Source organism: Mus musculus, chromosome 10 (genome assembly GCF_000001635.26).
Source record: "Mus musculus strain C57BL/6J chromosome 10, GRCm38.p6 C57BL/6J".
In the NCBI taxonomy this organism is placed as follows: Eukaryota; Metazoa; Chordata; class Mammalia; order Rodentia; family Muridae; genus Mus; species Mus musculus.
The window spans coordinates 59178274-59200984 of record NC_000076.6 but is presented as its reverse complement, the minus strand read 5'-3'; the positions used below and the strand labels follow the sequence as shown (position 1 = coordinate 59200984).

Sequence of the window (22711 nt, the reverse complement as noted above, 5' to 3'; positions counted from 1 at the left end):
TTCCCAGATGACCTTAGTGTGTGTCAAGTTGACAAAACAATAACACAAATCACTAACCAGCACATAGGCATAATTAAATCTTATTCTTTAAAACATTAATACTTAGGAAAGCAAATGGGACTCTAGTAGGGGTCACAGTGAGATTTGTCCATATCCTATTTTCCAGTGATAAAATATGAATATTATTTACTTCTTAAGATCCTAGCTAACTATACTGTGGTTCACCTTAATAATCAGAAAATATCAGTTCATATTATTATTAGAGATTGATAATCTGTATAATCAGGATAAAAAGAGTTAACTGAGATCTCTGGGTATCTCTAGTGTAGATAGAGTTTAAATTATTTTAGGTTTATCAAACATTTGAGTATGTTATAGGGCTTTTTAGAACATTTAATTTACTGTATTAGTAGAAATTTAGTAATCCAATAAATTGAATCCATTTGGTATTTATTTACTTTTTGTTTTAAAGGGAATAATTATATTTGTTTATAAGAGCTTAGATTTAAAATTCAGTAAGGATCATTTTTGGGTTAAAAATTTTGAGATGCATGAGTAGCCCCATCCTTGAACTGGGGGCTGTGCATATCTACTGGGGGTGGTCTCTACAGGTAGTATCTCCTGTTTGTTGGGTATTTCAGCTAAAATCATCACCATTGGGTCCTGGGAACCTCTTGCTTCCCTGGTGTCTGGGACTTTCTAGTGGCTATCTCCAGCTCCCCATCCCCCACTGCTTCATTTCTATTCAATTTCCTGACCCTCTGTACTTCTCTGTACCTGATCCTGCCCCTCCCTCCCCCCACTCTCAGCCTCTGAATACCCTTTCTCTCTCTACCTGCTGTGATAGTTTTGTTCCCTGTTCTATGTAGGATTGAAGCATCTACACTTTGGTCCTCCTTCTTCTTAAGCTCCATGTGGTTTGTGTTTTATTGTGGATATTCTTGAGCTTTTGGGCTAATATTCACTTATCAGTGAGTATATACCAAGTGTGTTCCTTTGTGTCTTGCTTACCTCTCTCAGGATGATATTTTCTAGTTCCATCCATTTGCCTGCGAATTTCATGAAGTCATTGTTTTTAATAGCTGAGTAGTACTCCATTGTGTAAATGTACCACATTTTCTCTATTTATTCTTCTGTTGAGGGACATCTGGGTTCTTTCTAGCTTCTGGCTATTATAAATAAGGCTGTTGTGAACATAATGGAACATGTGTCCTTGTTATATGTTGAAGCATCTTTTGGGTATATGCTCAGGAGTGGTATAACTGGGTCTTCAGGTAGAACTGTTTCCAATTTTCTGAGGACCCACCAGATTGTTTTCCAAAGTGGTTGTATCAGCTTACAGTCCCACCGATAATGGAGGAGTGTTCCTTTTTCTCCACATCCTTACCAGCATCTGCTATTGCCTGAGCTTTTGATCTTAGCTATTCTGACTGGTGTGAGATGGAATCTTAGGGCTGTTTTTGATTTGCATTTCCCTGATGACTATGGATGTTGAACATTTCTTTAGGAGCTTCTTGGCCATTTGAGATTCCTCAGTTGAGAATTTTTTATTTAGCTCTGTACCCCATTCTTATTTGGTTCTCTGGAGTCTAACTTCTTGAATTCTTTGTATATTTTGAATATTAGCCCTCTATCAGATGTAGGATTGGTAAAGATCTTTTCCCAATCTGTTGGTTGCCATTTTGTCCTATTGACTTTGGCTTACAGAAGTTTTTTTAATTTTATGAGGTCCCATTTGTCAATTGTTGACCTTAGAGCATGAGCTATTGGTGTTCTGTTAAGGAAGTTTTCCCCTGTGCCAATCAATGTGTTCAAGATTCTTTCCTACTTTCTCTTCTATTAGACTCAGCATATATGGTTTTATGTGGAGGTCCTTGATCCACTTGGTCTTGAGCTTTGTACAAGAAGATAAGAATGGAACAATTTGCATTCTTCTGCATGCTGATCGCCAGTTGAACCATCACCATTTGTTGAAAATGCTGTCTTTTTTCCACTGCATGGTTTTGGCTTCTTTGTCAAAAGATCAAGTGACAATAGGTGTGTGGGTTTATTTTTGGGTCTTTAATTCTATTTCACTGATCTACCTGCCTGTCTCTGAAAGACAGAGACTGAAAGAAAGGTCATCCAGAACCACCCCACCTAGGGACCCATCCCATCTGCAGACACCAACCCCCCACACTATTGCTGAAGCCAAGAAGCGCTTGCTCACAGGAGCCTGGTATGGCTGTTCCCTGAGAGGCTCTGCCAGAGCCTGACCAATACAGATGCAGACACTCATAAGCAACCATCAGACTGAGCCCAGGGACCCCAATGGAAGAACTAGAGGGAAGGACTGAAGGAGCTGAAGATTTCAGCCCTATAGGAAGAACAGTATCAGCTAACTGGACTATCCAGAGCTCTCAGGGACTAAACCACCAACCAAAAAGTATACATGGAGGGACCCATGGCTCCAGATACATATGTAGCAGAGGATGGCCTTATCCGACATTAATGGAAGGGGAGGTCCTGTGGAGGGAGGCTTAATGCCCCAGTGTAGGGGGATGCTAGAGAAGTAAGGCAGGAATGGGTGAGTGGGTGGAGGAACACCCTCATAGAGGCAAAGTGGAAGGGAATGAAGGGGAAGGGGGATAGGTATCATTTGAAATGTAACGAATAAAATGATTAATAAAACAAAATCTTTAAAAAAATGTTCAGTACTGGGGTTGGAAAGAGGCGCAGTGGTTGTTAAGAACACTGGCTGCTCTTTCAGGGGACATGGGCTCAATTCCCAGCACTCACATAGCAGCTCATAGCTGTCTGTAACTTTAGTACCAGGGGATACAGCTCCTTCACAGAGACATGCATGCAGGCAAAACACCAATGCACGTGAAATATACATTATTTTCTAAAAATATAAGTATCACTCATGCAGTTTTAGTTGAAAGATCTAAAATAAAATTTTCAACTTAAAAACTAGATTTTTTAAAAAATCCAAATTATACTGAGCAATAAAGTTCTTTTACAAAGACAGTGAATGTATTGAATCTTTTTAAATATGAAAACTATGCTTAAATAATGTAGGGCATTTGGGTAACCAAACAATTATTACAAAAACATGATTTAATAAAAGGACATAGTATCATCCTCACTTGTGGGTTTATCAAAAATAAGATTAGTATTGTTTTTAAGAGTTAGGAATATACCAAGCCACTTATAATATGTCTTGGATAAACTGAAAAAATATCTAAGTCTTTTTTAAAACACAAAAGTGAGTTAGAAATGTTTATGTACTCAGATATCAATGCATTTGAAGATGAATGGAGTCTAGATTGTATTTTAAATCCATTGAGTTTATCTAAAGAAGACAACACAAGTTTGGTGTAAGAAATAAATCTAAAGTTCATTTCCTGAAGTTCTGTCAGAGGAGCTAGTCAGAAGTACCCGATTTGTGACTGAAGGGTATGTTGGCTGTAGTGTCTTATTTTTGTTGATGAAATCACTTGAATTTGTGTGTGTTGTTAGTATGTACACACACACACACACACACACACACACACACACACTTTTAAAAACTAGTATTTTTTGTGTGTGAATTGTATATCATGACCTCCAGTCCCAGTCATCCCTCTGCACTTGTACTCACCCTCCACCCATGCAATGCCCCACAACACAGAAAAATAATCTCATTGTGGAAGTTGTGATGTGTTACTGTGTGTCCCACAGTTTATTCTTTTGTCCACAAGTCTTTGCTGGCAAATGTTCATTGCAATGACTCCTTTGTCTGGTAAGCAGCCTCTGGCTTCTGCCACTCTATCAATACTGGAATCTCACTGGGACTCTCTCAGATATCCTGTTCTTGCCATGGGTCATGGAGATCTGTAGTTTTGGGTCTGCAGGACTGGCTGCTTATGCATTCCAGCAGTTCATCAATGCAGTAGATGCTGGAATGGGCCAATTCAAAGCCCTGGATCTGGGCCTGAGAGGTATCTGACCCTCCTGCTCTCATGCCCTCGGGACTAGCTCACCGGCAACCTTCCCCCATCCCGTCTTCCCTACCCTTCCCCCTGCAACCAGGGCCAGCTCTACCCTGCTGCCCAGATGTGCAATACTCTCTGAGTATTGCAGCCAGTGAAGGACATGGCCAGTTCCTCTGGGCTGGTTCACCCTAGCCATCAGGGTTAGCAATACTGTGCTGTCCAGGCAAGGCACAGGGCCCTTCCAGATGCTGCAGCTGATGAGGGGGCAGGGCCATCTTTCCTGCTGTCATGACCCCAGGGCCAGGGGAGATCTCCAGTTTGCTACATGTGTTGAGGGGTGAGGGAGGAGGCCACCACAAATGAGATGAGTGGCAGGGCCAGCTCACCTGCAACTCCCACATTGTGTATAGGCAGCTCTCCTGAATACTGCAGCTGGCTAGGGGTGGGGTCAGCTCTCCTTTCATGTCCCCAGGGTCAGTTCTTCCATGATGCCGTAAGGGGTGGGGTCAGGTCTTTGTAGCCTTAGACATCAACATGTTCCTAGGCATCAGCCCAAACCAGGAACACCTGCCTGGCCTTTGGTAGTAACAGATCCATGCTGCTGCAGGGCCACAGGTCCAGATGTGGCCCCTGGTGGCAGCACAGGTGGCGTTACCAGCTATCCATCAGGCTGTTCCTTAGTACCCTCAAGTCTTCAGTTCTACCTCTCTTCATTGTGCCCATATCCTTCTGTTTCTCTTTTAACATTTTTCCACCACTTACTTGCTCCTCTTAGTGGCACCTGGGGTCTCTGAGTATCTGAGGTTGTCTCAGAAGTGGTCGCAGGAGTGCTGTGCCCTGTTCATGTATTGTGGTGCCCCACAGAGGTCATCTTGGGTATGTTCTACCCCATCAGGCCTGCATGGCCCCAGACTATGATGGTCATCTCAAACTAGCTCCCTGTCCAGGCCCCATGGCACAGTTCTGGTGGTTCTCTCAGGCTCACTTCTCACCCAGGTCTGCCTGAGTGGCCCCTTGCAAGGGTTGTCTGTCTTGGACTCACTCCTGTGCAGGGCCTGTGGGTTCTTCGAATCTGGCTTGCTCCTCGTCCTGAGAGCCTGGCCTGGCCTGCCTGGTGCTGAACTGGTTGTTGTCTCAGACTAGCTCCCGGTCAGGGCCTCCTGGCTCTGGACTGGTGGTCGTTTCAGGCTTGTCTTTTTCAGGGAAGTTAGGCTGCTAATCTGTTCAGATGTTCATAGGTCAGAACACGAAGTGTAGATAATTTTCTTCTCTTGGCCATCTACCAATGCACATGTGACATAGCCATACCTGTAGTGCCTCTAGGGGAAGTGTGTGTGTGTGTGTGTGTGTGTGTGTGTGTGTGTGTATGTATGTATTTTAAGTAAGCTTATAAAATGGTGTTTCCCTGTGGCTCTTTGAAACATCGTTAGTGTTATTCTCCCTCCTCCCTGACCCTTTGTATTCGTCCCCATCCCACTTCCCATTTAAAGTCTCCCTCACAGTTTTTCTACTTTTCCCTTTGTAGAGTCTATATTTTGTTTAGTACTTGCTTCTTATAGACATAAATAGAATTTTCAAAACAATAGAGCTTAGATTGAGGAGAACTAGTAGAAATGTCTTAGGCAAGGAAGCTAGAAGCTTTAGTTGATTTTGACAGCAGTAGTTTAGTCATCAGTCTATAGAAGTGCAGATCATAAGTAGAGTGAAACTGTTTGTGTAATAGGCTGATTAATACTGATTTAATATGTTTAGGGACAGACGCCATAAAGTCACATCATGCTGCAGATCTTGAGTGGGAGGTTTATTGGGGAGTGGGTATATAGAGGCTGCCTCTGGGTGCGGGTGGAGGGGAAAGTGTGGAGAAGAGGGAGTGTAGTGCCTGCACAGGGGGAGGATATGCCACTCCTGGCAACAGCAGGAATGTGTCTCATCTTGGCAGTTAGTGGTGACATCTGCTGTCCCTGGGTCCCTGGGGGCAGGTGGTGGAAATGCCTGGTTACCAACATTTATGAGCGCATAGTTTTTGTTATTGTGTAATTTAGCAGGAATGCCTCAGGTACGAAGACTTCTTTGAAGTAGAACTTTTTGCTACTGTTAGTACAGGGGCAATCCAGTAAGTGGAGGTTTTACTCAACGGGGAGAGCCTTACTGAGAACTGATTGACATGTAAGAAAACCTTCTTGTTAAAACTGAGTCAGCATCGACCTTGTCTCAGGGTAGTGAACTATAGCAACATGTAATCATCAAGCAGTCTTACCCCTTAGCTCTCCTGTAACCTGCTCAAACCTTCCCAACTTAGTTGTAAGCTCGTAATTTTGTTCTACCTCTTTATTTTTGGACAAAATCTTAATTTATTGTAGGAAAAGGATGCATCCTTGTCTAAAATATTAACTTTCCCTCATTTTACCTAAAATATAAACATACTTGTTATTGTTTATTTAATTTCTCTTAACTAGCATTGAATCCAATCACAAATTTACATAATATAGCAAAGTAATATTTGTACACTTATTGTTAAGACTCCAATTTTTTGTGTTAATTCTTACATAGACCTCATTGCTTCATGGAATTTTAAAACATTCCTTTATCTTTTTTCTTTTCATTAAAATATGAGAGTTAGAGAACGTTACATTTCAATAGAGACCTTGAACAGTAAATTATCTTGTGAGCAGGAAAGGCAGAAAAACACTGCAGCTGCAGTTTTGAACACAAAAGGATATTTTTTTCAAGAAGCTGAAAGAGACAGCAAGTGGTTACATTTTTTGAAGGACCAAAAGACAAGAAAAAAAAAGACAAAACCGAAAAATGACAACTGAAAACAGGTGGAAAAGGCTAACAGCAGAGACACTGGAAAATTAGACCCATAATGTTTAACATTTTATTGTTTTAGCTATTAGAAACTTGATTTATAACATAGTATTATATGTACCACAAGAAAGAACATTTTTGTTAGAAACGGAAAAGGGGTTTCTCATGCCTAGGACTGGAGTTTTTGTTTTGTAAGTCTATGGCTCTAGTGGGTAGCATTGTCAGTCTGTTTCATAACTCACTTCACACACACACACACACACACACACAGAGAGAGAGAGAGAGAGAGAGAGAGAGAGAGAGAGACCCATCACACACAGACACCCATCTCACACACATAACACACACACACAGACATATATGTACAGACACCCATACACACACACACACACACACACACACACACACACATTAAAGAATGATTCCTTGACATTCTTAGCTTCTAAGGTTTAGTCACCAGGACATGAGTTCAGATACTGGGGTAGGCATGGTAGGCATCGATAGCTTTCAAAGGGACCTAACACAGCCCAGGATAATTTGGTCCTGGTTTGCAACATTTCACCTCTCCATAGCATCAAAATGCAACCATTTGGTCTTGTAGAATCTTTGACAGGAGTGCAGTCTTTCCTCATTTCTTTTTTCCGTTTCCTTTACTCTTTCCCTCCTTTTCTTAACCCCCTTCTGGGAGCTTCATCTCATACAAACTTTATGGAGAAAAGGACCAAAGGCTCCATTCCAAAGTTTAGTCTGTCCCTCTGGTCACTTGGTGAGCTTTGTCTCTGAGATTCCTGTGTGGGTGCCTCCCTTCCTGTTGTCTCCTGCGTTTTCTCCTTATTACCTTCTCTTTCTCACTTGGTGTCTTGAGTTTGTACATTGCCAAGGCCGCTAAGCCCTGCAGTCCTCTCAGGGCTCCATCTAAGTTAGAGTTTCACTCAGAGGGTTAGCAGTGCGTGTGTGTGTGTGAGATTATTTACAATGTAGATCTTTTCCTGTAATTTGAAGTACAAATATACCCTTATAGTTCAGAATGGAAATGTTCCACTCTATAACTCTGTTCTTTAGGATTTTCTTAGTTATTCAAAATCTATATGTAAGTATACTTAGTGACAGTGAACTCATTTTTGTCAGTGAATATGCATAGTTTACTCTTAGTTTTGGAGGTCACATGTTTTAATGTTAAAAATTATGGTTTTGGGTCATATAAAGGAATGAGAAGTGAGTGCTTTGGGAGGCTTGACAGTGTTCACAAATTTAATCAGTTTTATCTTCAGTCAGAAATAGAAGTCATGAACTCTTGAGCTGCCTTGACAAATTATATTTATCTTTTCAAGTATGCTTATAACTTACAGTGATTAAATATCGAATATAAAATATAATTAAAGTTATTTGTTTTGCTTTCCTTCAGATAAAAGAGCATCCCCGCTCCTTGTCTATGTGTGGCCATGTTGGTTTTGAAAGCTTACCTGATCAGCTGGTCGATAGATCCATTGAGCAAGGCTTCTGTTTCAATATTCTCTGTGTGGGTGAGTGCCAGTAGCCCTTTCTCCGAGTTTTTCACCATGTATGTTCCTATGCTCACATCATTGTTTGTATAAGCAGATTAATAACTCTATGGATTTTATGAGTTTTTTAAATTCTAATTTGCTTAACTTCAAACTTTTTATTTTTCACTTTCAGAAGGCAGAGTAACTTGGCAGGTATAATTGTTTCTCTAGTGATTTAAGACCAGCGTTAGCCTAAATTCTTTTATAGGCCACGTAGCCTTTGAAATAGACTCCTTGAAGCCATTCTAGAGTTTGTATATGTTGTTCTTCCCAGTGATTCTCTGCACGTGTGAAAATGTGCTTTGTTTCTTCTAGGGGAGACTGGAATTGGAAAATCAACACTGATTAACACATTGTTTAATACTAATTTTGAAGAACTCGAATCCTCACATTTTTGTCCATGTGTTAGACTTAGAGCTCAGACATATGAACTCCAGGAAAGCAATGTTCGCTTGAAACTGACCATTGTAAATACAGTGGGCTTTGGTGACCAAATCAATAAAGAAGACAGGTATGTGTGGTCTGTTTGTTTGTTTGTCTGTGTTCTTCCTTGTAATAAGACCACTCTTATTTCAGGGTGAAGACGTGGCTTTTTTCCTTTTGAGCTGTAATTTTATTTTCTGCTGATACAATACACGACTTTACTTCCCAGACATAATTTCTTCTTCTTTGTTTAGCAACTAATCATTGTCTTGTTGTTATTTACAAATTATAATCTTTTTCTTGTTTTTATTTAGAATAAGTAAATCACAGCATTAAAATACATATCTAATAAAAAGTTGTAACTCTTTTCTGCTCTTTAGTATATTTTCAATTAATATTTTCACTAATATTTAGACTTATCTTGTTGAGAAGGAATGTTTAAGATATATAAGGGCAACATATATAGTGGTTATATATATTGTTTATAAATTAATTTCTTTCTTCTTTCAAATTCTCACCAAAATTACCAGTTACATTATTAAACATTGTCGGAAACATATTTAGACTTTCAAAATGAGTGCAGTACCCTTTGATCATATTCACCCTTCTCTCCCTGATCTCCATCAAGCCCTTCTTGCAGTCCCTCCCAGATTCATGTCCTCTTCTCCATGTGTGTGTGTGCGTGTGTATTTTGCCATTAGCACAGTAATGTTGACTGCTGTGGTCTATGTGGATAGCTGTGGCTATTGAGAGTTTATAGGTGCTGCTTCGGGAGTTTTGTTTGCCCACTTTGTGTTCCTGGCTGGTCACATGCATGCACCTGCCCAGGAGCTAGCTTGGGTCCGTGAATAGAAAACACACAAACAACAGTTTTTCTTAGACTGCCTTGTCTAACTCACTGACTGGGCACTCCTAAATCTTCCCCTGCTACTCCATGCCCAGTCAGGGAAGTGGTCAGGGGCCACTTATCCAGAAACTGACATTGCTGGTTGGCTTTATCTCTTCCTGGCTTCTGTGTCCCCTTCTCCTCTCTCCCAGTCCCACATTCTCTCTGCATTCTACCCGTGCAACTCTCAGTGTCCCCACCCTTGACTCAGCCATTAGCTACTGGCAACTTTCTTGATAGATCAAAAACCAATTGAGGGCAAGGACCTTGAGTGTCAGTAAACACAGATTGCAGACCAGAGCATCAGAACCACCCTCCTGTGAGGTGCAACCTCCATGGTGTCCAGAGGATGCTGTTTCACAGCAGTTCTGCTCCTCTGACCCAGGTCTTTCCACACCCTCCTTTGTGGTGTATCTGGACCTTGAATTGTGTTACATGTCTCTTTTGGGTTCTTGTCTAGGTTTACAGCATGCGTTTTCTCTAATTAAGCAGACCTTAAATCCAGCCAGACAGTCTTCTTAGGTTTAGAGCCAGACAGAAGCCACATGGCAGGCCTTATTGGTGAGTTCCCTCACCCTCTCTTTCCACAGCACCTTTCCTCCAATTCAGGCCCAGCAGTGAGCTGCTCTCATAGGCTTCCTTGGTGAGTTCCTTACTTGCCAACCCTGCCTCAGGAGCCAGTACCATAGTTCTGCTAATGAATCCTATTGTCTCTAACCCCTGCCCCATGAGCGCCAGAACCTGACCCCTTCCTTCCCCAGCCTGGAACTTAAAAACAGCCACACACTAAGACCCACTAAGCCCTCAGTGAACCCCAGTAACCACTGAATTAGTGTCACTCGAGCCTAAAAAGCAGTATCCAGTCTCCTAAGGGCTGAGCTGTAGGGTCTTCCTATATGACCTGAAATTAACCAAGCATGGGTGACAGTAAAACCAATCACCTAGTCTCCACGGCTGGGCTAGAAACACATCTCATGAACATGACTAGTGAATGAACTGCAGATGCCCAGGTCCCATGGCAAACAAGATAATACGTACCTCTGAAAGTACCTCACTAACCCAATAGAAATGATCTCCAGTGAAAACTGTCTAGATCAACATTTCTCAACCTGTGGGTAGCATTCCCTTTGGGAGTCAAATGACCCTTTCACAGGGGTCTCCTAAGACCATTGGGAAAAACACATATTTATATTACCATTCATAACAGCAAAATTACAGTTATGAAGTAGCAACAAAATGATTCTATGTTTGGATATCACCACAACACGAGGGACTGTATTAAAAGGTTGCAGCATTAGGAAGATGGAGAGCCACTAGTCTAGATAAACCTGTATCCAAATTTTTTAATAATGAAATTCTAGCTTGTTTCGTTTTATGTCATTTCTTAACCATTTTTCTTCAGTAGTGTTATAGAGGTTAGATTTTGAATGTCAGAGAAAGGGAGAAATAGCTTGGTATAGCTTTTCATTCCTTTTCCTTTTAGAATCTATATATTTTCATTATTACAAGCTGTTTTCCAGAGTCATTTTTGTATGAACTGAGCCTGTGTAATCCATGTTAGGGTGTGGCCTTTCAGCGCATCAGGAAACGACTCACGAGTCCCCCTCCCCAGAAGTAAAGGAGCAGCACAGAGACCAAGGGTGCCTCACTTTCAATGCTATTAATGGTTACAGCAACTTAGGACTAATTTGTATAAGTAAAAGTGTCTTAAAATGAACTGAAGCTTAGGACCAAGACACTTATTCACCTAAATAAATGTCATTGGATTCTAGACTAAGACCTATATAGGTATAACTTTCATGTCTATAGTTAGTTTTAAAATAAAATTTAACTTGCTTTTCCACATTTTCTTTGTTGTTTCCTCTGTTATTAGGGTAATAAATAGATGTTTTATGTGAAATACTAGCTAGCATAGAACAGTTGGAGTCTACCTCAGTCATTCCTTCAAGCCCAGTCCCATTTTTCTCCATAAATGAGCCATTTCTCTGAATTAGGTATTTTACCATACCTTTTAAAGTTCTTTTAAACTAAGCTTTAGTAATGCATATTTTAAAAAATTGTTTTGTATTTATGAGTGTTTTGCTCATATGTATGTGTCTTTAATACATATGTGCCTAGTGTATGTCGAGGTCATATGTGGGCACTGGATCCCCTGGAACTGCAGGTACAAGTGATTTGAGCTGCCACATGGGTCCTGGGAACTGAACCTGGGTCTACAGCAAGTGCTTTTATTGCTGAGCCAGCTCCTGAACTCAAGTAATATGTAATTTCCCTAGAATAAGTTTTGATTTCAACACACAATTTGAAGTAAGGTTTTAAAGAAACATTTAGTTTTGTGATCCACCAGCACATTCCCTAATATAGGACATAGCTGTGATCTTTAATTACTCTGCTGATATATATATATATATGCATACACACACACACACACACACACACACACACACACACACACACACACCATATATTCTAGTCAGCTGGATCTGCAGAACTTTCTATGTGTGTGCCTTTCTTCTCTCCAGTGTGGTATTCCACAGATTCTAATTATCTTGCATCTTCTCTCCTCAAGACATCCACTGTTCTCTCTTTTTCTGCCCTACCACTTACCCATCTCAGCTGTCGTTTCCCCCTGGTGGCTATGCTTCTGTTTCTCCCTTCTCTGTGTTTTCCTGTTGTCTAATTTACTACTAAACGTAATATCTTAATTTTCGTTACAAGTTTTTAAATTTGTACGTTTTGTATGGTTGCTATTCATATCTGTAAGATCACTTTTAAAATTAGCTTGATTTTTACCAATAATCTAATTTGCATTTTGTCTTATTGTACAATTGTAGTTTATAATAATTTTGACTTATGGTTATTCTTTATATATTTTGATATGCCATTTTTTTTCTTGTGGCTTTTGGGAATAATTTGCAGAGATACTTTGAGGTCTAATGTAAAGATAGCTTCCATTGGTCAGCTTGGATTTACTTACAGTTACTTTCTCTGACATTAGTTCTGGAAGAATCACCGAACCTATTTCATGCTTTGAGATTCTCAGAATCAAAGAGATGTCTTGCATTATATGCAAGGCTGGTATTTTGGCCAGAAGCTCCCAACAATGTCTCACTTTCTCCTTTCCTTTTAGTTTCAAAGCAACAAATACCCCTATGGGTCTTTGAGAAGAAGGGAATAGTAGGTTTATTCCTGGTTCACTCTCACCCTGACAGCGTAGGCTTTTAGGATCACAGTTCAATGTGGGGAGGAGTTTGCTCATTGGAATCCCACTATTGTGGATCCTAGGTTTTGATTTCTTCCTCTAGCCCCATGGGTCCAGTCATAAAGCACAATAACTGGATTGATAAGTCATGTCATGATAAAATTAGAATCAGTACTGTTAGTATAGAACTTGGTAATCTTTTTATATCAAGGGCAAAGAGTGAATACTTCAAGCTCTGTGGGATGCATCGTTTTTATGAATGGCTTAGCTCTGCCATTTGATGTGAAGGTAACAAGGGACGGTGTATAATAGGTGAACATGGTTACACCTCAGTGAAACATTTGCTTAGAAGAACAGCTGTCCAACTAGATTTGTCCTTGAGCAATAGTTTGCTGCTCCAATTTTATGTGTTAGTGTGTTAGATGAATAAAAACAGCTCATAAGAGATCATTTGTTCTGGAGCTGATTCTGAGTGACTGTGGAAGATAGATTCAGGTCACCACAAATACCTGTTCTATCCAGCATGATAACAGGTTGCTAGCATCTGTATAACAACAGAGCAGAGAAGCCATGACACAGGTACAGAACGTGAGCAACGCTGTCACAAGCTTCAGAGAGTGTGTGGTGATGCTCAGCCTTTGGTTTGCCAGAGGCTAGGGATGTCTTTGTACATCTTAAAAGGATCTACCTAACACAAGGATATTGGACCACACACAAAGGTAGATAGTAGCTATACAGAAAAGTGTTAGGTACCCCAACTCCAAATATTCCTATTAATAGAGGTCTTCATAGTCACAGAAGTTACGGCCAACCGGCCTTATAGACTATAACTTGGGTATGGTGTCTGCTGGGTGTCACCTTTCACAAGTATTTTTAAAATTTCTTAGATTGATTTTATTTTGTGTGTATGAGTGTTATGCCCGCACGTACTTGTGGGTACCATGTGCATGCCTGGTACTTCAGAGGTCCGGAAAGAGCGTTGGATCTGCTGCTGGAAATAGTTCCAGACAGTCGTGAGCCACCATGTGGGTTCTGGGAATTGAACACAGGTCTTCTCCAAGAGAAACAACTGCTCATAAGTGCTGAGACAACTCTCTAGCCCACATAGCCTTTTTACAAACTACTTTCTATTTTCTGTTTTACAAACTACTCTCTAGTTCTGTCCTCATCTTTCATATTTCATTTTGGAACACTCTTTTACCCTAGAGCAAAATCTTACTATATTTTATAACAGGTTCTGTCTTACTTAAAAGTATTTCCCTTTTTATTGACTTTACATCCCAATCACAACCCCCCTCTCTCTTCCCTTCTCAGTCCCACCCTTACCAATCACTCTCCCCAGTGAGCCCCATCTTGGATACCACCCCACCCTGGGGCATCTAGTACTAGCAGGTGTAGGCACATCCTCTGCCATTGAAGTCCGACCAGGTGGTACAAGTACGGGAAAGAGGGCCCAGTGGCAGGGAACAGAGACCAAGACGGCCTCCACGCCATGTGTTAGAGGACCCACATGATGATCAAGCTGTATATTTGCTACAAATGTGTAGGGTGCCAATGTCCAGCTCTCGGTGGCCCAGGCTCTGTGAGCCTCCATGGTCCCAGGCTAATGGACACTGTAGGTCTTCTTGTGGTATCCTTGGACTTGCTCACTTCTATTTGCCACTCTTACATAAGACTCCCCAGGCTCTGCCTGATGTTTAGCTATGGGTCTCTGCCTCTGCCTTCATCTGCTGCTTGGTGAAACCTCTCAGGAGACAGTTATGCTAGGTTCCTGTCTGCAGGCATAGCAGAGTATTATTAATAATGTCAGGGGTTGGCTCTTTCACATGGGATGAGGATGTGAGTTGATATTAAGTCACTGTCTTCTCATTGAAATGGTGTTTTCTAGTTGCTGGAGTTAGAAACAGGATAAATTGCTATGGAAGAATTCCTGTTTGTTTGTTTATTTATTTATTTATTCTAATGGAATTTTTTTAATTAGGTATTTTCTTCATTTATTTCCAATGCTATCCCAAAAGTCCCCCATGCCCTCCCTCCCACTCCCCCCCCCCCCAACTCCTACTTCTTGGCCCTGGCGTTCCCCTGTACTGGCATATAAAGTTTGCAAGACCAATGGGCCTCTCTTCCCAATGATGGCCAACTAGGCCATCTTCTGATACATATGCAGCTAGAGACAAGAGCTCCGGGGTACTGGTTAGTTCATATTGTTGTTCCTCCTATAGGGTTGCAGACCCACCCCTTCAGCTCCTTGGGTACTTTCTCTAGCTCCTCCATTGGGGGCCGTGTGTTCCATCCAATAGCTGACAGTGAGCATCCACTTCTGTGTTTGCTAGGCCCCGGCATAGTCTCACAAGAGACAGCTATATCTGGGTCCTTTCAGCAAAATCTTGCTAGTGTGTGCAATGGTGTCAGCGTTTGGAGACTGATTATGGGATGGATCCCCAGGTATGGCAGTCTCTAGATGGTTCATCCTTTCGTCTCAGCTCCAAACTTTGTCTCTGTAACTCCTTCCATGGGTGTTTTGTTCCCAATTCTAAGAAGGGACAAAGTGTCCACACTTTGGTCTTCGTTCTTCTTGAGTTTCATGTGTTTTACAAATTGTATCTTATATCTTGGGTATTCTAAGTTTCTGGGCTAATATCCACTTATCAGTGAGTACATATCATGTGAGTTCTTTTTTGATTGGGTTACGTCACTCAGGATGATGCCCTCCAGGTCCATCCATTTGCCTAGGAATTTCATAAATTCATTCTTTTTAATAGCTGAGTAGTACTCCATTGTCCTGTTTATTTAATTAACAGAACCTGTATTTTTATTTTTGAAAAACCGTAAGAGAAGATAGTCATCTACATGAATATTCATGGCCCTATTATAAGTCATTACTGGCCTATTTTAAATCATTAATAAATGCTTCTTTGAAATTTTTATGTCAAATATGTACTTAAAGATTTTTACTATTTTATTTTTTGGAAGGGAATATTACCACGTCATATTCACACCAGCATTCTAAGGAACCTGGTTTGGTGTTGATAGTAATTATTCTGATAAACTCAGTCCTTTTAATATTCAAGGTATTTTGTTAATTCTTAGAGAAAACAGAATTATGAAGATGCTGGCTTTCCCCTCAGACTGTTTATGGTCAGTAATGGGAGAATACACTGTTTTAAAAGATGTGCCAGTCTCCAAAAACTAGAATTATCAGATAATTTTAAAAGAATTCAATTCTATCTATGTTTATAAAGTTAATTTTCACTGCTCTCCTGTAGGGTTTCAAAGATGTCCATGGAGTGTCCAGAGCCTGGACAGCAAGGTGGATTAGGAAAGGAACTAACTATTTTTAAACTATTAAAATACATTCATGATTAATATGTTTCTGTGGGAGCTTTTATTCTGTAAATCTTCACAATGTTTGACTTGCTATTTAGGGGCCTGGCTTATTTAGTGAAGTCACTTGAGAGTAGAAAGGTAGCAGAGCCAGGGAGAGAGTCCAGTCAGTAAAGAGCTTAAGTGTCATGCCCTGAGTCTTCTCTCCAGAACCATCCAAAAGAGGGGCGGGCACAGTGGCACATGCTTGCTTGTAATCCCAGTGCTAGCTAGGGAGGTGGAGACAGGATCCTTGGGGCTTGCTGGCCAACCAGCCTAGCAGAATCTGCAAGACCCAGGCCAATGCAGAAACAAGCAAGGCAGCTGGCTCCCGAGATTCCATATTTAGGGGCACACCTGTGTACCAACACACATGAACACATAAGATAAGTTGCATAAGCAGTGGTTTAGTGTATCAAAATGAAATGGAACATTGACAATCTCATCCTGAGCCGAGATTAAGTACACTGATTTGACTTGTGTTTCCAAGGATGAATAGGCTGAGACGGCCAGAGGAGATATGAGGGTTATCTGGGCAAGAAATGCAGCACAAGATATAACTGGCCTGGTTATAATTAACTGAAATGCAACTATGCCAGCATTATTAGTTGGATATTTTCAGCTGATACTAACCTTTCCTCTTTGCGGGTTAAGCTTTTCATGCCTATAGATGTACTGAAAACAAAACTCAGGCACTTTGACTTAATTATTTTAGTTGATACCTTTTCTTCTTCTCAACCAATTAAACAGTATGTCGTGTTATCACTTTAATTGTATGTTAAACTTCTAATTGCTTTGGGAAGTTGTAAAAAGCCTTGAAAGAACTGAACCAGTACATGAATGTATGTAGAAATGAATCTTTGTGAACTTAATACCATTTCAGACTAGGTTATCCTGATGTTTTGGCAGAATTAAAGTCATGCATGTATATTATGTGTTATATGTTAGCACTGTAATTACCTGTTTGCTTGGTATAGATATTAACTGATATTCCTGGAAGATGTAGACCTCAGACTTGAGAATTGCACAAGTTTCTTACTAAGATAGCATGGATATGTTGTATTAAATATTTAAATACTTATTTTTTTCAGCTATCAACCAATAGTTGATTACATAGATGATCAATTTGAGGCCTATCTTCAGGAAGAACTGAAGATCAAGCGTGCTCTTTTTAACTACCATGACTCTCGTATCCATGTGTGCCTCTACTTCATTGCTCCGACAGGCCATTCTCTAAGGACACTTGACCTCTTAACCATGAAGAGCCTGGACAACAAGGTAGACTAGGGAAGCAACCAATGTCTCAAACTTTAGTACACTTGAAATATTAAAGAATTTTTATGATAATATGCACATACTTTGTATCTTTTATTTTATGTATCTTTAAAACATTTTTTTTCTAGAGAAATTTAATCTGGAAAATGAGATACAAATACTAAAGAAGTTCTCTTTTTAGTGATTACATGTGTTATAATTGTCCTGCAATTTTATTTCAAACATAAATTAGAGAAAACTTAATTGTTAAAGTATGATAATAATATTTCATCTTGGTGAAATATGCTTTTGATTGTATTATATCAAGAAAATTTCTTCCTGAACTTTTTAAGCAAGTAACTATTTATAAATTTTGGAGGTTATAAAATAGTTTCATAAATTAACTCACTGAAGATATTTGTTTAAATTGAAAAAGACTAGTTACTGTCCTAATCCCAAAGAAATCTGTTTGTACAAATTTATGCTTTTTAAAGGAGTAAAATCAAAACTGAAAATTTGTGTTATAGAGAAAAATGTGATACAGCAGTATAAAGATCAAAGAATTTATCAGTGGGGGCTGATTTTAAATATTGGTTGTATCCCTTATTAGATGTTTCATCTGTAGCAAATTATACACTATCAAAGAGTTTGGAACCAAATGTTTTCTGGTGACAGTAAAATTTGTCAGCCCTAGTCATTCATGTTAAGATTGGGCCTACCCTCTTCATTTTGTTCAAAAATGGGGCAAATTCTGTATTGGGTCTCCATCACAATCTTGCCTTAAGCTTTTTGTAACAAATGAGATAATGAATTTCTTGCAAGTTTGAAAAGAAAACTTAGGACAAGCTCCAAAGACTCGATTTTGCACTTGGATACATGGTGTTACTTATGTAGTTGTTTGTCATTGCAGTGGTTTTAGTAGGGCAGCTGTTATACTAGGCCTTTGGCAGGCTTCAGGAAAGTCAATTTACACGGGAGATGAAGGTGACCTCTGGTCTCTCAGTTTCCCAGGCCTCCTTTCTTGTACCGGAAAGCCAAACTCTTGGCTGCTTGACATGGAAAGTTACTGTTGTCTCATTCAGATGGTGACAAATGACCATCTTGGGCAGCATCCATTTTCTTTCCTGTGAGAACCATGCACACATTGATACTTAATATATTTATGCAGTTTGGAAACAATTACAATTTGAAGACTTTGACATAAGTTATTGAATATATGGATTCTTGAAACCAAGTACTTGACACCAAGACTTTTGTGTACTTTGACACCTCCTTAACATTGTTTTCTGCCATCTGCTTCATGGAGAGTTGGCAAAATCATTGTCCTTGGAAGTGTCTGGAAGGCTGTAAACACAGAGGCAGATGCTGAGCCAGTGCAGAATGAGAAAAGAGAAAAGCATAAAAAAAAGAATAGAAATTGCACGTCTATTTTTGCTTCTTTTTTGGAAAATCACACTGTGTTCTTTTCTTTCTTTTTTTCACATGTTCATTAGCCCAAAAGTTTGGGTTCAGAATAGAAAATGTGATAATAAAACTCAGTTTGTAGAGACATTGACCTTATGTTTGGGACATTAATCTTGTGCAGGACTAAGTTTGTAAGTTAGTATTCATGACCCCACATTTCTTCCTCTAGCAGTAATGGGCCTGGAGCATGCTGAGGAAGCCATTCCTTTGCATCAGAGCATTTCTAGCTGGTACTGGAGGTTTCTATCTAGTACCGTAGACAGCTTCTCTGATGACTAGACCTGAGAGAGGCGCATAAAGGGCAAAAGAGGCGGCAAGAAGAGCAATGTCACCTGTTCTCTTAGTTTTCTTGAGAAATCTAAGTTCTTAGTGAATTAAGCAGGTGATTTTTGCTTATAGTTCATTATGTTCTACATACCTTGTGTGGAGTTGAAAAATTTGAGGGGAAGAGAAGATAATGAGATTCTAAACCTAAATGCAAATAAAAATTTAGTTTTACAAGAGCTCCTTTAAAAATTATTATAACTAGCATCCATAGAATGAGTGTATAAGAATTATATATATGCATGTATTAAATGACAAGTAGTAATTATTTTTGTTAGAGAGATCCATCCTTTTGGGGGGGTAGGTAGTAAAGTGTGGCAGCCACCTGTGCTCCTCTTAGTGACTCTTTTCATCTCTTGTGACAGGAAATCAGGATAGATGAATAGATGTGGTGGTATTCCAGTTTACCCATTTATAAAAACCAGGTAGCAACCTAGATCATAATTTGCCAACTCCTCATCAGAGAAACTTATTGTTAGAGTTTTTTTTTTTTTAAATATAGAAAAACTGTGACTGTGGATTAAAAAAAAAAAACCACGAATCTTCCATGATAATATTGTGGATTTTCTTTCTTAATAGGTGAACATTATACCACTTATTGCCAAGGCAGATACAATTTCTAAGAGTGAATTACAGAAGTTTAAGATGAAGCTCATGAATGAACTGGTCATCAATGGTGTTCAGATATATCAGTTTCCAACAGATGATGACACGACCTCCAAGATCAATGGAGCAATGAACGTGAGCTCCCTTTGAGTAGAATTCTGTTTGTAAAATAAAGCTGAGTTGAGTTTAGATCAACATTGTTGCAACAGTAGCCCTGCCTATCTGATGCCTTGCTTCCCGAGCCTTTCTTTATTGTGAACAAGAAAAAATGGGAGATTGCAGAAATAACCAGCTTACTAGTTTTCAGTCATGTGCCAGTATGAATAGCAAGATAAAATCTCATCATGGGCTTTGTACCAAGTGCCACCATCAGAAGAATGGGGATTCTGGTACAGTAGTGCTTTGAAAAGCACAGTCATGTGTTTTTAGTGTTTTTGTTCCATTTGATGATTAGTTATTGATCTCTTATGGTACTAGTTTATGAGCATTTATAGGTGTGCTGAATGGGAAAAGCATTCTATCTTCGGGGCTGTGCACAGGTCATACTTTTAGGCATCTACTGGGTTATTGGAATGTACCACCCATGCATAAAGAGAGACCAGTGAGGTGTATTTTCTAGAAAGACTTCAAATAAGGTGAAATGTCAAAAAGTTCAGCAGAATAAACTTTCAATTGTTGTTGTTGACAATAGATACTGAGTACTTTTGTCTTTGCTTTCTCTTGCTCTCCCTGAATTGAGTCAGTCGTTTGTAAGCATATTTCACTGCCTTAGAAAAGGTTCCTTCCTGTCCGGTTGTAAAACATGAAAGGACTGTGCAGCCTCCCTTGGAATACTTTAGAATTTTGACTTTTTAAGAACTCTTGAAGCTGATGTTGACTCTCATTGCACCTTATAGTGTCACCTGTACAAATGAAATGTTTGCTTAATTTAATGTATCTAAGGTGACTAAGTTATTTTTTTCAAAGTTTCACATTTTTTAAATGCTTTGTTGTATTTTGAAGGGTTGTAGGTTTGAGGCTCATGCTGTATATGACAGTTACCTCCTGGAGCCTATTAATTTGTCTGCAGAGTTTGGCTAATAGTCGACCTAAGGGCTGACTTAGGTGAGGATTAAGTGATGTACCCTTAGTTATGGTACCTAGCACCTAGCAACAACATCCCATAACTGTTCATTCTTCTTCCTTATCCTTTGTGATTTATCATATGCCACTGCACTACATACTTTCCTATGTCAGAAATTCTGATAAAAGCAAGTGAAGTTGATTTTGGCTGTGGTTTCAGTCCAGCAGCAGGCGTGCGTAGCAGCTGTTGACAGTGTGTCTGCTATCAGGAAACAGATGGACGCAGAGGCCCAGTCTGGCCTGTCCTTCATGTATGGGTTCTTGGCCCATGGAAGGTGCTGCCCATCTAGCTTCAGGGTGGATCCTCTCTGCTCAGTTTAACCTTTCTGAGAGACACTCAGGTGCTTCTAAATCTATGCTTATTCTCAGTGTAGTCATGTTGATGTGAAGATTAGCCATCACAACCATGAAACTATGAAACCCTAAACTGAATGTCTTAAATCCTGATAATGTAAATAAGGTGATCATGATTTCCTGTGTTACGTTGTCTTTGTATTTAATCTTATTCACATGCTCATTAGTAATTTGTCAGAAGACAGTTAAGAAGCCCTCATTCAGTTGCTAACTATTAAACATTATTTGTTTTGACATTAATTTTCTCCTGGGTTTCAGGCCTCGACATTAGACAGATTTATGCACTCTCAGCTGAGCTGCTGCGTGTTACGGAGTCTCTCCCTATGCTAGTTCCTCCTCCTCTGTTGGATCTCACTCCCAGATCCTAGCCCAGCTTGCACTGTGCCTCCCGCTCAGTCATCTCTTGTTCCTCTCCACTTCTATAACATTACTACACTAGCAGTGTTTCTAAACTTTGTGCATCATTTTATATTAATAGTATATGTGATATTCTAAATGCAGATCCTGTACTATTTTATATACTATGTAATGTGTATGGTTTCTAAAACATCTTTGCTTGTTTAAAGGAAAACGTTCATGACAGTGTCACATGTATCAAAATTATTCTGCTTCTCCTTTTCTTTCTTCTTTTAATTCTAAATAATAACCATGACTTGTATGTGAGAGATACCCAGTATATACTTTTCTATGTAGTGTCCAAAAGCGACTCTTGTAGAATACTTAGTACATATCCCAAGCTTAGGAGAATTGCTCTTTAATTATTCTCTATTATTTTCACCACTGATATAAAAAGATGAGATTGATGTTTGGTTCTTTTCCAGGGCCATTTGCCATTTGCTGTTGTTGGAAGTATGGATGAGATAAAAGTTGGAAATAAGATGGTGAAGGGTCGTCAGTATCCTTGGGGTATCGTACAAGGTTAGTAAGATAAATTATGACAGAAAATAAATGTGTCTCCTGATAACCTCAAAATTGAATTAGAGCAATTGTTTGAGGTGAAAATTATTTAGATTGTAGTTAGTAAACAGAGGAATTGGCTGTATACTGCTTTGTCCAAAGTCTGTGGACAGACCTTTCCCATCTCCCTGTGTCATACCATGTCTCCTCTGCTGGTTACCTTCAGAGGGTGAGATGCGTAGTCATGGACTTAGATCAGAAGGTGGCTGCTTCTTTGCTGCTGGAGATCCACCCAGTGTGCTTGAGCATGCTAGAACATGCTCTGTGCATCTCCATCCCTAGTCCTTGATTAGAATTGGAATCTATAAAGTAGTGGTTAAACATGATAAACATCAGGGCCAACTTGGATGATATAGTAATATCCTGTCTCAAAAGTTAAAAAAAAGAAGGTGGAGTGGGTGGGCAGGGTGGAGTGGTAACGTGTGTTTAGCGCATGTATGAAGTCCTG

At 39.8% G+C, this 22711-nt stretch overlaps 1 protein-coding gene and 1 non-coding gene across 7 annotated transcripts in view; one reads left to right on the top strand and one right to left on the bottom strand.

Moving 5' to 3' along the window:
• The window catches only part of Septin10 (septin 10), a 79877-nt gene that overhangs the window by 20516 nt on the left and 36650 nt on the right, over positions 1 to 22711 (top strand). For all 6 annotated transcript variants that reach the window (NM_001024910.4, NM_001379063.1, NM_001024911.3 and 3 more), the window contains exons 2-6: positions 8170 to 8287; positions 8624 to 8819; positions 17274 to 17460; positions 19804 to 19965; positions 22128 to 22224. In NM_001024910.4, the coding sequence (NP_001020081.2) occupies positions 8170 to 8287; positions 8624 to 8819; positions 17274 to 17460; positions 19804 to 19965; positions 22128 to 22224 (760 nt within the window). The remainder of the gene's footprint in view (positions 1 to 8169; positions 8288 to 8623; positions 8820 to 17273; positions 17461 to 19803; positions 19966 to 22127; positions 22225 to 22711) is intronic.
• Positions 5160 to 5286, bottom strand: Gm23223. Its single transcript, XR_003949123.1, has one exon. It is a non-coding gene; the product is annotated as a small nucleolar RNA SNORA17 (small nucleolar RNA).